This window comes from Prunus mume, linkage group LG5 (assembly GCF_029339155.1).
Source record: "Prunus mume cultivar Tortuosa linkage group LG5, ASM2933915v1, whole genome shotgun sequence".
NCBI lineage: Eukaryota > Viridiplantae > Streptophyta > Magnoliopsida > Rosales > Rosaceae > Prunus > Prunus mume.
The window spans coordinates 15,838,814-15,851,041 of NC_142702.1; the positions used below are offsets into that span (position 1 = coordinate 15,838,814).

General features: G+C 39.6%; 1 protein-coding gene and 1 pseudogene across 2 annotated transcripts; both read right to left on the bottom strand.

The window, feature by feature from the left end:
• Positions 1–2,684: 2,684 nt before the first annotated feature.
• On the bottom strand, positions 2,685–10,937 carry LOC148917110 (putative ABC transporter C family member 15). Of its 2 annotated transcripts, none has more exons than XR_016127053.1 (11): positions 10,578–10,937; positions 6,931–9,280; positions 6,700–6,786; positions 5,769–6,418; positions 5,290–5,454; positions 4,588–4,882; positions 4,203–4,417; positions 3,783–4,088; positions 3,593–3,656; positions 3,279–3,518; positions 2,685–3,124 (listed from the first exon to the last, which is right to left on the bottom strand). XR_016127053.1 is itself a non-coding variant. In XM_089052582.1 (11 exons), exons 4-11 carry the CDS (start codon positions 6,006–6,008, stop codon positions 2,997–2,999), a joined length of 1,653 nt encoding a protein of 550 aa, XP_088908708.1. In that variant the 5' UTR covers positions 6,009–6,418; positions 6,700–6,786; positions 6,931–9,280; positions 10,578–10,722; the 3' UTR covers positions 2,685–2,996. The 2 variants fall into 2 exon arrangements, 1 of the variants encoding a protein (XP_088908708.1); XM_089052582.1 differs by having other exon boundaries at positions 10,578–10,722.
• LOC148917111 (ABC transporter C family member 9 pseudogene) lies at positions 8,232–9,152 on the bottom strand (annotated as a pseudogene).
• Positions 10,938–12,228: the final 1,291 nt, after the last annotated feature.

The window sequence follows — 12,228 nt, forward strand, 5'->3', positions numbered from 1 at the left end:
AAGCACCATCTACTCAATGGCCTCACTGCCTGCTCCTTCATCCTGGCCTAGCCTTATCAGCTACGCCACCTTGGGAGTTGTCTTCCTCCATTGCAGCTTCATCTGCTATCTGCTCTTCAACTGCTTCTGCACCCACAACATTGCTCTGCTCACTTTAAGCAAGGGGCGGTCAGGATAGGCCTGCTTCTACTGTCTTCATGTTCGAGAGGGCAACAAGGAGAATCACTATTCCTGCAATCCAAGTATCCCAGCTTGTACACATTAGCAACAATCTCATGCTTGGATGCCTCCGTGGCTTCAACATGAGTGTCGAACTTGACCAGCGGAGCTATCACCAACCTGGATCGGCGGTTCGTGCAGCAGGACTCTTTGCTCGAGCGGACAACTCTTTAGCTCTCTTAGCGGTAACTTGCAACATTGAGTCACTCGGCTTGAGTATTCAGGGGCTGCGAGCGAGTCGTGATTGCTAGACAGATGTACAGCTCTCGGTTTGATCCCGGGATCGGCACAAACAACTCAAACCCGCTTCTCAGCAGCCTCCTCACGGGGTAGATCATGGGTTTTAGGCGGTTCGGCGGATACAGCAGCGTATATCCGGATCTCCACGCATGCCATTTATCTTCTTCTGCATTACGGGGCGAGGCGTTTGATCCTAGCGGATGAAGAAGCAACTCTCATAGGGACATTCTCGTGCAGACAAGACCCCCTTACGGAAGACTTGCTCATGGAACAATGAGGAAGCTTGGTCGAGACTTCTCCCGCTCAACTGGCAGATCATCTAGGTCCGAGCCATGCAGCTCCCATCTTTCAACATCTTGGTGGGGCAAGCCTCGCCTCCTTGATGTTCACTCAGCACAGCGCAATCCACGAGAACACTGGCAAGGATGTTCAAAGCTTGATGAACATTGGTCGTGTCCGGGCGAGATCGAGCTTCTTGTGGATGTCATTTTCTACAAGCATGAGGCAAGTCATCAAACACACGAAAGAATTCCATGGCAACTTGTAGCAGATCATAGGGATGCAACTTACCATCACATGTAGGTGAGAGGAATGAGCGGACCGTCGCCAACCTCCCTACTAATCTGCCGCTGACTTCCAACATGTCCGTGCTCCACATGTGATTGCCTTGACTCATACTGTTCCTAGTTCGTGACACAAAAAGAAGAAGGAATTGAAGCAGATTTGGATCAACCACAAATAAGTGACCCATCGCCACTGCTCCAAGCGCAGCAGGCGGCTGCCTCAGCCCATTATGCAATTTGGACAACCCAAGTGAAAGACCAGTTGGCAAGTCAAAAGCCTCCTCCATTCAGGAGCCCAAATCCAAGGAGGAAGCCCAGTTACAGGTGGACAGCCCAACAAACAATTCACATCTCCTACATGCCACCACGTGCCATACAGAAGCTAGGGGGCATTTGTGGGAACCGAATTAAATCATACCCTAGGTCAAATAATTCCTTCCATTTGGGGATTATTTGACCTATTGGAATTACTCAACCTAATTGGGAGTTACTCAATTTAATTGGGAGTTACCCAATTAAATTGAGAATTACCTAATTAAGTTGGGAATTGATTTGATTCCTACCCCAATTCCCAATTAAATGAGGAGTTACCTAATTAAATTAGGATTTGATCTGATACCTACCACGATTAGGGATTTGATTTACCCAAATAAATCAAATCCCTAATTAATCAAATCAATGCCAAATCAGGGAGGAATAATTCCTTACCAACTACGGAATTATTCCTCTGAAACCCTAATCTCCGAGACCATTATAAATACTTGGCTACGCACAAAGGTCAAGGTACGTCTAAATTCCTACTGAAACTCTGCAGAAATTATTTCTCACAAACCCTAGCCACCACTTTCTTTCTCTCTCTTACACAAGGCTCCGGCCACCACACACGGCTCCGGCCACCACACATGGCTCCGGCCACCCGGTTTTCCTTGAAATACCCTACCTAACTTAGGCATCGGAGGGCCTTTGGCCAACACCCCCCGGGTGTGGTCCTTTACCCGATCTGTTTTGCAGGGAGAAAGAGAAGTAGAGAAGACGAAAGAATCTTAGACGAATATTTTCGTGAGGAAATTTGTACAAACACTAGTCAAACTAGCATTTAAGGCTATGGAGAGAAAATCAAATATAGCAGCTGCCATTTTTCAAAGGTTATATGAAAATATATCCTTCACTTGATAATTTGGAGATTAAATTCTTAACATCCATTCAAGAATAATTACAAGAATAATTAACCTTTCTAAACCCAAGTCTCTGGCAATCTGTAACCTCACACCAATGCATGCAGCAACAATTCAATGCAATCCGGCACAGCGATTAGTTTTCCATTTATAACCAAGTCATTTACCCTTGCATTCCAAATGCCCCAACACAAAAGATAAGAGAGAGTGAGTTGAAGAAGATGGGTGTGTACATGGGTTATGGATTGACATAAAAAGTAAATGAAAATGATTTTGTTTTTGACAGAAGAGCAAACTTTTAACCTCAAAAAGTAAAATTGCAAAGTTGTTTTTTCTATACTATGGGTGAGCAAAAAGGTGGGTATTAATAGAAAATATAAATGATGAAATTCTTTCTGAAGGGTTACGTTGGAATTTTTCTGGGTTTGGAATCTAACACATTGTTTACACAATTCAATGCAGATAAGTTGCCAGAAGATTCTTGGAATTCTTTTATCAGCCAAAATGCTTAAATTGGTAAACTCTGCTACTTACAAACTTGATATAGATATAACAGATCCCCCAGAGAACACCTTTGTTTATTTTGACATTGATATAAAATTCATAATCTCTTGAATGCTGCATCTATGAGAAGAAACATGAATTTGGGCTTCTAGTTTACATTGTAGAAGTGACTATAACAGCTACAATTCATTTGGCTCCAATCAAAGTTTCAGACATTGGTATAAAATGATCCTAGCCCAATTCATGGTTCTTTGAATTATGCCTTGGGATCTCCTATTGATCCATCAAGCAGGGTTTAATTTTGTAGATTTGCTAAGTTGTTGAAGCTCTGGGATCTCATCGAGTACTCCTTTATGAGTTTAGAAAACAAGGACTCTTCTCTCTCTAGTAGCTTGGCTGGCGTGTCGTATTCAGCAACCCGTCCTGTTTGCACAAAAATTGCTTAAACTCTCTTGCAATTATCTTAATGTACGTCTCTGAATTAATATGGTGTGTACATTGTGTTTATGGCTTTCTAGTTTCCTATATATTGCATGCTTGCATACATGTGTGTGCATGTGTTTGTGTTTATACTTACCATCACTGAGCACCAAAACGAGATCACTGTCAATTACTGTGTGGATTCTGTGAGCTATTGTAACAACCGTTCGATCTTTGAATTCTCGACTGATGACCTTCTGTATCACTCCATCAGTTGCAGAATCAACTGATGCTGTTGCTTCATCCAACACCAGGATTTTGCTTTTCTTTAGCAAGGCTCTTCCAAGACAAACTAACTGTCTTTGGCCCACACTCCAATTTTCTCCATTTTCGACCACTGTTAGAGTCATGCATGTTAGAAGTTTACTAGAGAACTTAAGTTTAATAACAGTCCGAAATAATGAATCTGACCTGAGGCATCCAACTTCTGTTCCTTTGCACGCACCAGATCACCTAGCTGACATTTATTTAGAGCCTGAAAATTTGGGAGTTTGTTTTCAATAGTTATAAAGGTGACTATCAATTCGAAGTAATTTTCATTTGTGGAATAAATAACTCATCATCTGTAGCTTGTTAATGCTTATTTGATAAGAATAATTACCTCCCAAACATCACTATCGGAATATTGCTCTAGCGGGTCAAGGTTTCCTCTAACTGTTCCTTCAAACATTGTTGGGTCCTGTGGAATGATGCTAAGCCTTGATCTTAAGTCATGAAGGCCAATCTTGCAAATGTCCACATCATCAATTATAATGCTTCCTTCTCTAGGCTCAACTACCCTGAAAATGGCCTGTATGAGGGTTGATTTCCCACTTCCTGTCCTTCCTACAACACCAACTTTTTTCTGTCCTGGGAATGTGCAGCTAATGTTTTTCAGCACAGATGGAAGATGTTCAGCATAACGAATCTGCACGGCAGCCAAATGTGTGTATAAGGAGTGTGCAGCATTGTTTGTGTGCAGAATTGAATGAAAAGTTTTAAACTTTTGGTCCCCATGATTTAAAATCTTCCAGTGGCTTACCTGCAGATTTTTGAAACAAATTGTTCCAACTTCTGGCCAATTGATTGGTGGCCTGGACTCTTCAATTAACAGAGGTGCTTCACTTGTTAGGTTTGAATACTGTAGAATTCTTTCAACAGAGATCATCTTATTTTCTGCGTTGCATATGTTCCATATAACAGAAGCTTGCAAAACATTCAAATTTATTCCATATGTTACCGCCAACCCTGCAATGCCTGTTTGAATGAAAAGAAAAAATACAAAGTTAATTCTGTGTAAGTGCTCTGCTAATGACTAAATAGGTTTTCTTTCCCAAAAGAAACGTAATTTTGTTTGTTAAAAGTCAGGCCTGGAAACAAAACAGCAGATGAAAGAGTTTTCTTGTTTGAATGATCCGGATACTCACTTGGATTGATAACTCCTTCGGGCAGGGTCACCAGCAAAACCAAAGAGAAGGCGAAAACAAAGTTGGAGAGTAGATTTAGTCTGAAGGAAAGCCATTCCATTGCTGACATATTATGAAACCATGGCCTTGAGTGGTTGTCAATAAGACTGAGATTTGTATGACTGAAACGCTCTTTTTGATCAAAAGCACGGATTGTTGCTGCTCCTGCTAGTGATTCTGCAAAGTGGTGGAGGATTGGAGCTCTTTCTATGCCTGATAGCCGTGCCAGTTCTCGTGCTGTTGGTATGTAGTATTGCTGAAGTAACAATTATCAAATTTTCAGTCAATACCCCTAATTGAGATCATTCATCCAGATTCACACACACATGCACACACAGAGGACTCATTTGGAAGCCACTTAACATTCATATCATGTTTTCTTGATCAGTAGAATTTCAAACAAGTTCAATTTTCTTTTCTTACATAATTTCCTTAATGGTTTTATGTGTTGCTTTTCTGATTATTGAAAAGTTTCACGAATTAAGTTTTAATACTATAACATATCATAATATATCCATGATTTAATGTTGTTGTTTAGAAGAGGAACTTGAACACTGAGATTGTATGGGAATTTTCCATTCCTTTTTCCGTTTTCTGTGTTGCTTAAAATTAACTAATCATCTTTACATTGATTATATGTTAAGAGGAGATAGAAGTCCTTACTTGGTACCATATGCAGACTGCAGTTACTGGAATGAAGATGACGAAGACTTCCCAGGCTACTTGCGACATTACTGCAATGGTCCCTAAAATCTGTATTATTGAGAAAGCACACCAACCTAATTTGTTTGCCATTTCCAAATCTAGAACACTTTGATCAGTCGATGCCTGCACAATTAAATAAAGGGCTTTTCAGTCCTGCACCTCTCTTTTAGACACACACACACACACACACAGATACATTTCTGCTATCAGACATTTATATTTTGATTTGTTGACTTATTGCTCCTTCAGTCTACTTCCTCTAGCTTTTTACTAATTCTTTAACATCTGAATTTATTCTCGATCATAAATCCAAATTTTGAGTTTGAATTATATGAGCCTGTGTACCATGAATTATTGGTTCTCATTCCTTGGGGTAGTAGTGGTCCTTCTGGAGAGTGATGTGAGCTCAAAATCATGCATATTTAATTATAACTTACCCGGTTTAAGATTCTTCCAGTTGGGGTTGAATCAAAAAATGACATTGGTGCTCGGAGTACACTATGTAGCATATTTGTGAAGAGCTTCTGTGCAGTTGAAAGTCCTGCTACTGCTACTAGCGAGGATCGCAGCAGCACACAAAGTGAACTTCCAACGGCAAGTAGTACATAAACAAGTAGTATGGAACTCATCTCCAGTTTAGGCTCAGTCTCACTTGTAGGAGGTGAAGCCCATGCCATCCAATAGTTACTAGCTACCTGTAGTATTTGGAATGATGACTGTGCCAAGAGTATGATTGGTATTAGCACTCCCCTTTCACAGTGGTCAAATAAGACCAGTAAACTTCTTTTCCGATGCTTCCTTTTTCTCTCTCTTCATCTTGCACTAGCTTTCCTTCTTTTTCTGTTATCTCTAGGGAGAGATTATGCTCTGATTCATGTCGTGTCTGTTGTAGTTCAGCATTTGAAGTGGACTCAATGTTGGATTCACCGTCTGGTGTTGGACCTTGAGAAGTTGCATTAGTATTTTCAACTGTGAGGATTGACTCTAGAGCTCGGCTATGAGCACCAACCAAAAGTTCAAATCCTATATTTTGTCTTAGAATTTCTTCAAATCTTCCAGCTTGTGCGATTTTTCCATCTTTCATAACCTGTTGAAACCCATATTAGTATAACTCTGATTCAAGTTCCTCACAACCCTAAGAATTGTGGATGGTTCTTTGAACTTGGAATCATGAAGCGTATATATTATCAAACCCATATTATTTATTAGGTTACCCATTGACTAGTAGGGATCAAAACATAAGCTAATTTTCAGTGACATTATATGTTGTATATTTTCCGTGGTCCATTTTCACAAGTGACTAAGGAAATATCACCAAACAGGAAAAGAAAAAAAGACTGACGAATTAGAGATAATTTATACGCATACCAGAATGTAGTCTGCGGCCGGGAGAAACTCAACTTGGTGGGTGACATATAGTATAGTTTTTTCCCTGAGAATTCCCATCATGCAGTCCTGCAAGAGTATACAAACTATAATCAGTTTCATAATTCACCAGGCTGTTGCTTCATCAAACTAGGAAACGTTTGATAACAGGATCTACTTTAAGTAGAATCCTCAAGTTGTTGCTCCTGACACAGCAAGTCCAGGAAGACTAACCTCAAAAAGTTGGGTGCCTGTGTGAGCATCAACAGCACTAAAAGGGTCATCAAGCAAATATATATCAGCGTCCTGGTAAACTGCTCGAGCAATTTGTATCCTTTGCTTCTGTCCTCCACTCATATTTATTCCTCTCTCTCCAATTTCTGTTAGATCACCACAGGAGAATAGCTCAAAATCCTTTTCCAAAGCACATGCTTTAATGGTTCTGTCGTACCTGTCCCTGTCGTATGCATTTCCAAACAGAATGTTCTCCCTGATATTTCCTGTCAGTATCCATGGAGATTGAGGAACATAAGCCTTGGTACCACTGATCTTTACTGTTCCTGAAACTTTCTGTATTTCTCCAAGAATGGATGACAGCAGGCTAGATTTTCCTGATCCTACAGTCCCACAAATTGCCACTTTCATACCCCTCTTCACTTTTAACTGTATTGAATCAAGAGTTATGCTGCTTGACACGGTATCCCAGCTGAACTTTCCATTTTCTATCTCAATTGCAAACTCCATCTGATCTTTTGGAACATGCTCAATGGAATCCTGCTGAATTTCATCCTCCTGGAGATAGGAAGCTACTCTATCTGCGGAAACCTTTCCCTGTGCAATCGCGGAGAGCAAGTCAGGTAGATTGAATATAGGGTCTTGTAACATTCTGAAGGTGGCCAATGCTGATAGAACTCTGCCTGCTGTGAGTTCTATCCCCATAAACATGCAAGCTCCAAAAGTCACCACAGAGATAAATGTGGGTGATCCCCAGAAGACGAAAGCCCCAATTGCGGACAGTCTTAGTGACTTCCATAGCCAATCGTACTCTATTTTCCTCAAGCTTTCTAACTTGTGTAGGAACTGAGTATCCCATGCCTGAAGTTTGATTGTCTTCATGCTTCGAAGAACTTCTGATGTGGCTTTCATCCTGGTGTCCTTTGCTTCCATGATCCTAGTCTGGTATCTTTTCTGGATCGTAGTCATTGGTATGTTGCAAAGTAGTACTGCAAAAGTTGCTGCTAATGTAGCAACTGAACCCATGCCAAGGTTCGTATGAAGAATGTAAATTGCTAATGAGAGTTGAACGGGCATCATCCATATTATGTTTAAGTACCAGATGAAGTCTGTGACTCTTTGGATATCTACACTCATATAATTGATGACTTCTCCACTAGTGTGGCTCTGGCGGGATTGGCTTGACAGAACTAAGCCCTTTTTGTAAATTTGAGATATAAGTGCAGCTCTAAGGTGAAGGCCTAGCTGTCGAGCCCCGAAAATCCATTGCCTCTGTGTTATCATCTCAACCATCTTAGCTCCTAGAAGGCAAGTGCAAGAATGTAGCCACTCTGTAAGCTTCGAGTGTTCTTCTCATTCAGAAACTTTACAAAGTCATCAATGAGGTATGGGCCAACATATGATGCTCCAGCACTTATTACAGCAAACATTGCGTTGATTGTTGCTTTCTTCCAGATGAATAAGATCATTGTCTTATAGATTGTTGGGTTTGTGATTCCATCTCTCTCCTTAACATATTTTAGTCTCTCATCAAATGAGTGAGACAGAAATTCAGCAGAGTCTTTGATATCGACATCTGGGATTTCATCCGGTTGGAGGGGTTTCTTGATTCCAACGGCAAACAAGGGGTTCAGCCAAGAGAATGTAATGAGTTGGAGAAGAGTAGCTTTTCCATATAGAGACTCTTTTTTCCCTTCTGAATGTTTATCACCTTTTCCATTGAGAAGTGGTTCAGTGATGCCATTTGGGACAATGAAGGTTAGTCCTGTCTTCCCACGTATTGAAATACCAAACAGGCAGATGGATGCAAGGAGACTGAGGAAGCCAGCATAATCTTGTAATCTAAGCTCACCATGGTACGTGATTCGGAGATGAGTATCAACGGCCACAGAGATAATGGACAAGAAGAAGTTGCAAAGCCACCATGCTCTTAGTAGCCAAGGGAACTTGATGGACTTGATAGTCACAATCCAGTATACTGCAACAGATGAAATTGTCCATGATATGACTTGCATACTCTCCGATAAATAAGCACGAAGTTTATGGTTGCAGTAAGTCACACTTCCATTGAGTAACAACAGAAGCACTACGAAATGAGTTCCCATCAGAAAAAGAGAACAAGCCATGCTGGTTTTGTGAGTGGTGCTGAAGCGTACGCCAATGCCATGCTTCTCTGTGCCTTGATCTGGGAACTTTGTTCTTCGTTTGCAGATTAGGTCCATATTATTTTTCAGAAAATGTAGTACTGAGATTCCAAGGAAACTGAGTTGCATAACTATGCTAGTGTGCTCAGACAAGCAGGGCAAATTTTGCTGGAGCCATTCTGACTGAACTTGAAGAAGCCTAAAATCTGCCACACAAAACAAATCTGGTCACGCCTGTTTCGGTCCAATGTAGTGCAAGTAATCGTCGTAATTTATACAAATCAATTTTTTTTCCTTAACACTGTCTTTTAAGCAGTTCTGTAATCTGTACAGTATGTGTCTGCTACTATTTTGTTGAAAATCTAGTCATGTCTTCTGATATGTTGTATGATTTCACGGCTTCTAACCCTCATACTTTACTTGAAAATTCCCTTCATAAGAACTTGAAGTTTCATCTATATCATTATCTCTACATCGCCACATAGTTTGATTCATCTTTAGTATGTGTAAGAACGCGCTAAGTCGATAAAAAATTATGATGAATGTGTATAAAATGGGCATATCTCATCCACCAAGGACGAAGAAAACATACAACTAGAAATACCGGATCCATGTGCAGTGTGAAAATGTGGCATTGTTAAAACCTTGCCATAAAAAAACACCAAAGAAGAAAATCGGGTCAAAGAAAAGGAGTACCACAACACTGCATTACAAAAAAACCTACCCCTATCCGTTCTCTATATCTTTGGCCAACAAAGACAATAACCAGTCAGGACTTGCAAAGTGTGATTAATTAATCAAAACTACTACTATAACCACAAACCAAGAGGTCCAGTCAAGTCTATAAGAGCAACTCCAGCGTGCCCGGGCAAAGGGGGGGTTAGGCCCAAAACAGCCTTCCAGCGGACAAATGCTGCTTGGGCTGTGGGTGGGCTCCACAAGCCTGGGCTGGCCCTCAGGCAAAACCAGTCCTCAATCTAGCCTGGGTTTACCAAAAAAAAAAACTAAAAAACTAAAAATTTCAGAATTTTTTTTAAATAAATACTTAGTTATATTTTTCACTTCCCAAATCAAAACTCTATACAAATTCATTTCTTCATATCTTATGTGAATAGTGGTTGCCATGACAACGGGTGGAAACATACTTTGCTTTCTGCCTAGTCCCCCTTGCCAGCAAAGGGCAAATGGGTGGAGTTGCTCTAACACAAATTAATGAAGAGCTTGTGAACACTACTTGGCAAATATATCGGGGTATTGTTAGCTATATACATGGTCAGCTATATTGAAAATTATAAAAATAGGGAGGCAAAGCTACAAAGGGTTCTTGACCAAATAGCAAAAAGTCATTTCCGTTCTAAAATTTTGGTTTATTTATTTATTTTAAGACTAACCCATTAAACTCTTATTCTCCATTAGTTTGGTGATGGTGACGACGATTACACCAAGAAAACTGGCAACAAGAAAGACAAAAACAAAGAGAAGAAGAACACTGATAAAACTTACTTATAGCAGTCTGAAAATCAAGCATGTCTTCCCAACCCATGCTTCTATCCAGCTTAAAGCTTCAGTCTCTCTCTCTCTCTTGTAGTTTTTTGCTGACGGATGTTTTTTGTTTCTATGGACTGACCTCAGAGTTTCTCAGACTCATAATATTAATATAATGAGTTCAAGAGAACTCAATTATAAGTAAACTTCGGTGAGAAAGGCTGTGGCAAGTATGAGAGGACACTTTAATTCCGAGATCACGGACCACAACGACAATGAAGTTCAAGTGTTTTTCATGGTTATGAGAGAGAGAGAGAGAGAGAGAGAGAGAGAGAGAGAGAGAGAGAGCGAGAGAGCAAGAATGAATTTGTGTAGTATATATAATTACAAAATTTTTGTAGGTATATATATTTTGGCACTCAAGAGTGGATGTATGTGTGTTTTATTGAAAGGGTAGGCAATATCACGTGGGAGCTCGAATGGGGACGGTCATTTTTGGCTGCTTATATACACTGATACTGGACCGTCATTTTGGCTGGTTATATAAGCTGATACTGATTTTTTATGCCAACTTATAAGAGAGCCAATTGTGAGAAGCAAACAAAAGCTATGTGATATAAATATTGTGATGGCTCTAAAGTAGTTTTAAAGAAACAAAGGTAAATGGTACTCCATAGTGTCTGCCAAAGTTTGAAGAAGCAAAGATATGAGATCCCCACTCAGCCTCACCGAAAAAAAAAAAAGTACCGAAATTCTTACATACAATGAGTTTTATAGACATAAGCTTTTTACCTACCGAATAAATCATCAGATATTGTAAGAGGAACGATATATACACGTGTGAAATAACTATAAGCCTCTAATTTTTAAAGTCGAAAAGGGGAAAAGGGAGGAAATACGACTTGCAATTTTGGTTTTATTTTTTCTTGATCAAGAAGCTTACAACTATTTTTCTCTATCTCGGGCTGCGTTCTGCGGGGAAAATAAAGCCACAAAGGGGGCTGTGTCTGAAATTTTATCTAATCTGAGCTCTATCTTTATTAGTGGAAAATCTCTAAAGCGCACAACAAAGTTTGATACCATTTCTGATAACTTTTGTCCCATTCTGTCCAGTAAGAAAAGCAATCATATGTATGGGCTGGTGCGCATTGTTATGTATGGCTCAGTTCAATCTAGATCTTGGTAAGGGAAAAGCATATATGTGTCTAGAATTTGGATATGCTTATTTATTTATTTTCTTTTCATTAAGATTTATGATTGAGCATTGATATGTATACAAACAATTGTGAAAGTACTCCTGGGATTGTCAGGAATATATAGTGGAATTATTTTTAAAAATATCATCTTATATAAGAAGATGAAATATATAATGCCAAGTTGGATATATAGATTCCTTTTTCCCCTTATTTTTGTGTATAAGATGATGAAAATCTTGAGTTTTTGTCTTTTCATTTTTTAAGGGGGTTTGGGATCCAAATATTTCATTTTGGAAATACTTCTCTCTTTATCATGTAAGTAGTAAGTAGAAGCTCATATATTCTTCCTAATAGCAGTGTGACACGTGTGCATAAGTTTTTTACAAATTTATAAATAAACCCAATCATAGACATGTATTTATAAAAAAAACTCAAGCACTATTTAAACATAGAAACACACCCAAAATCAACAA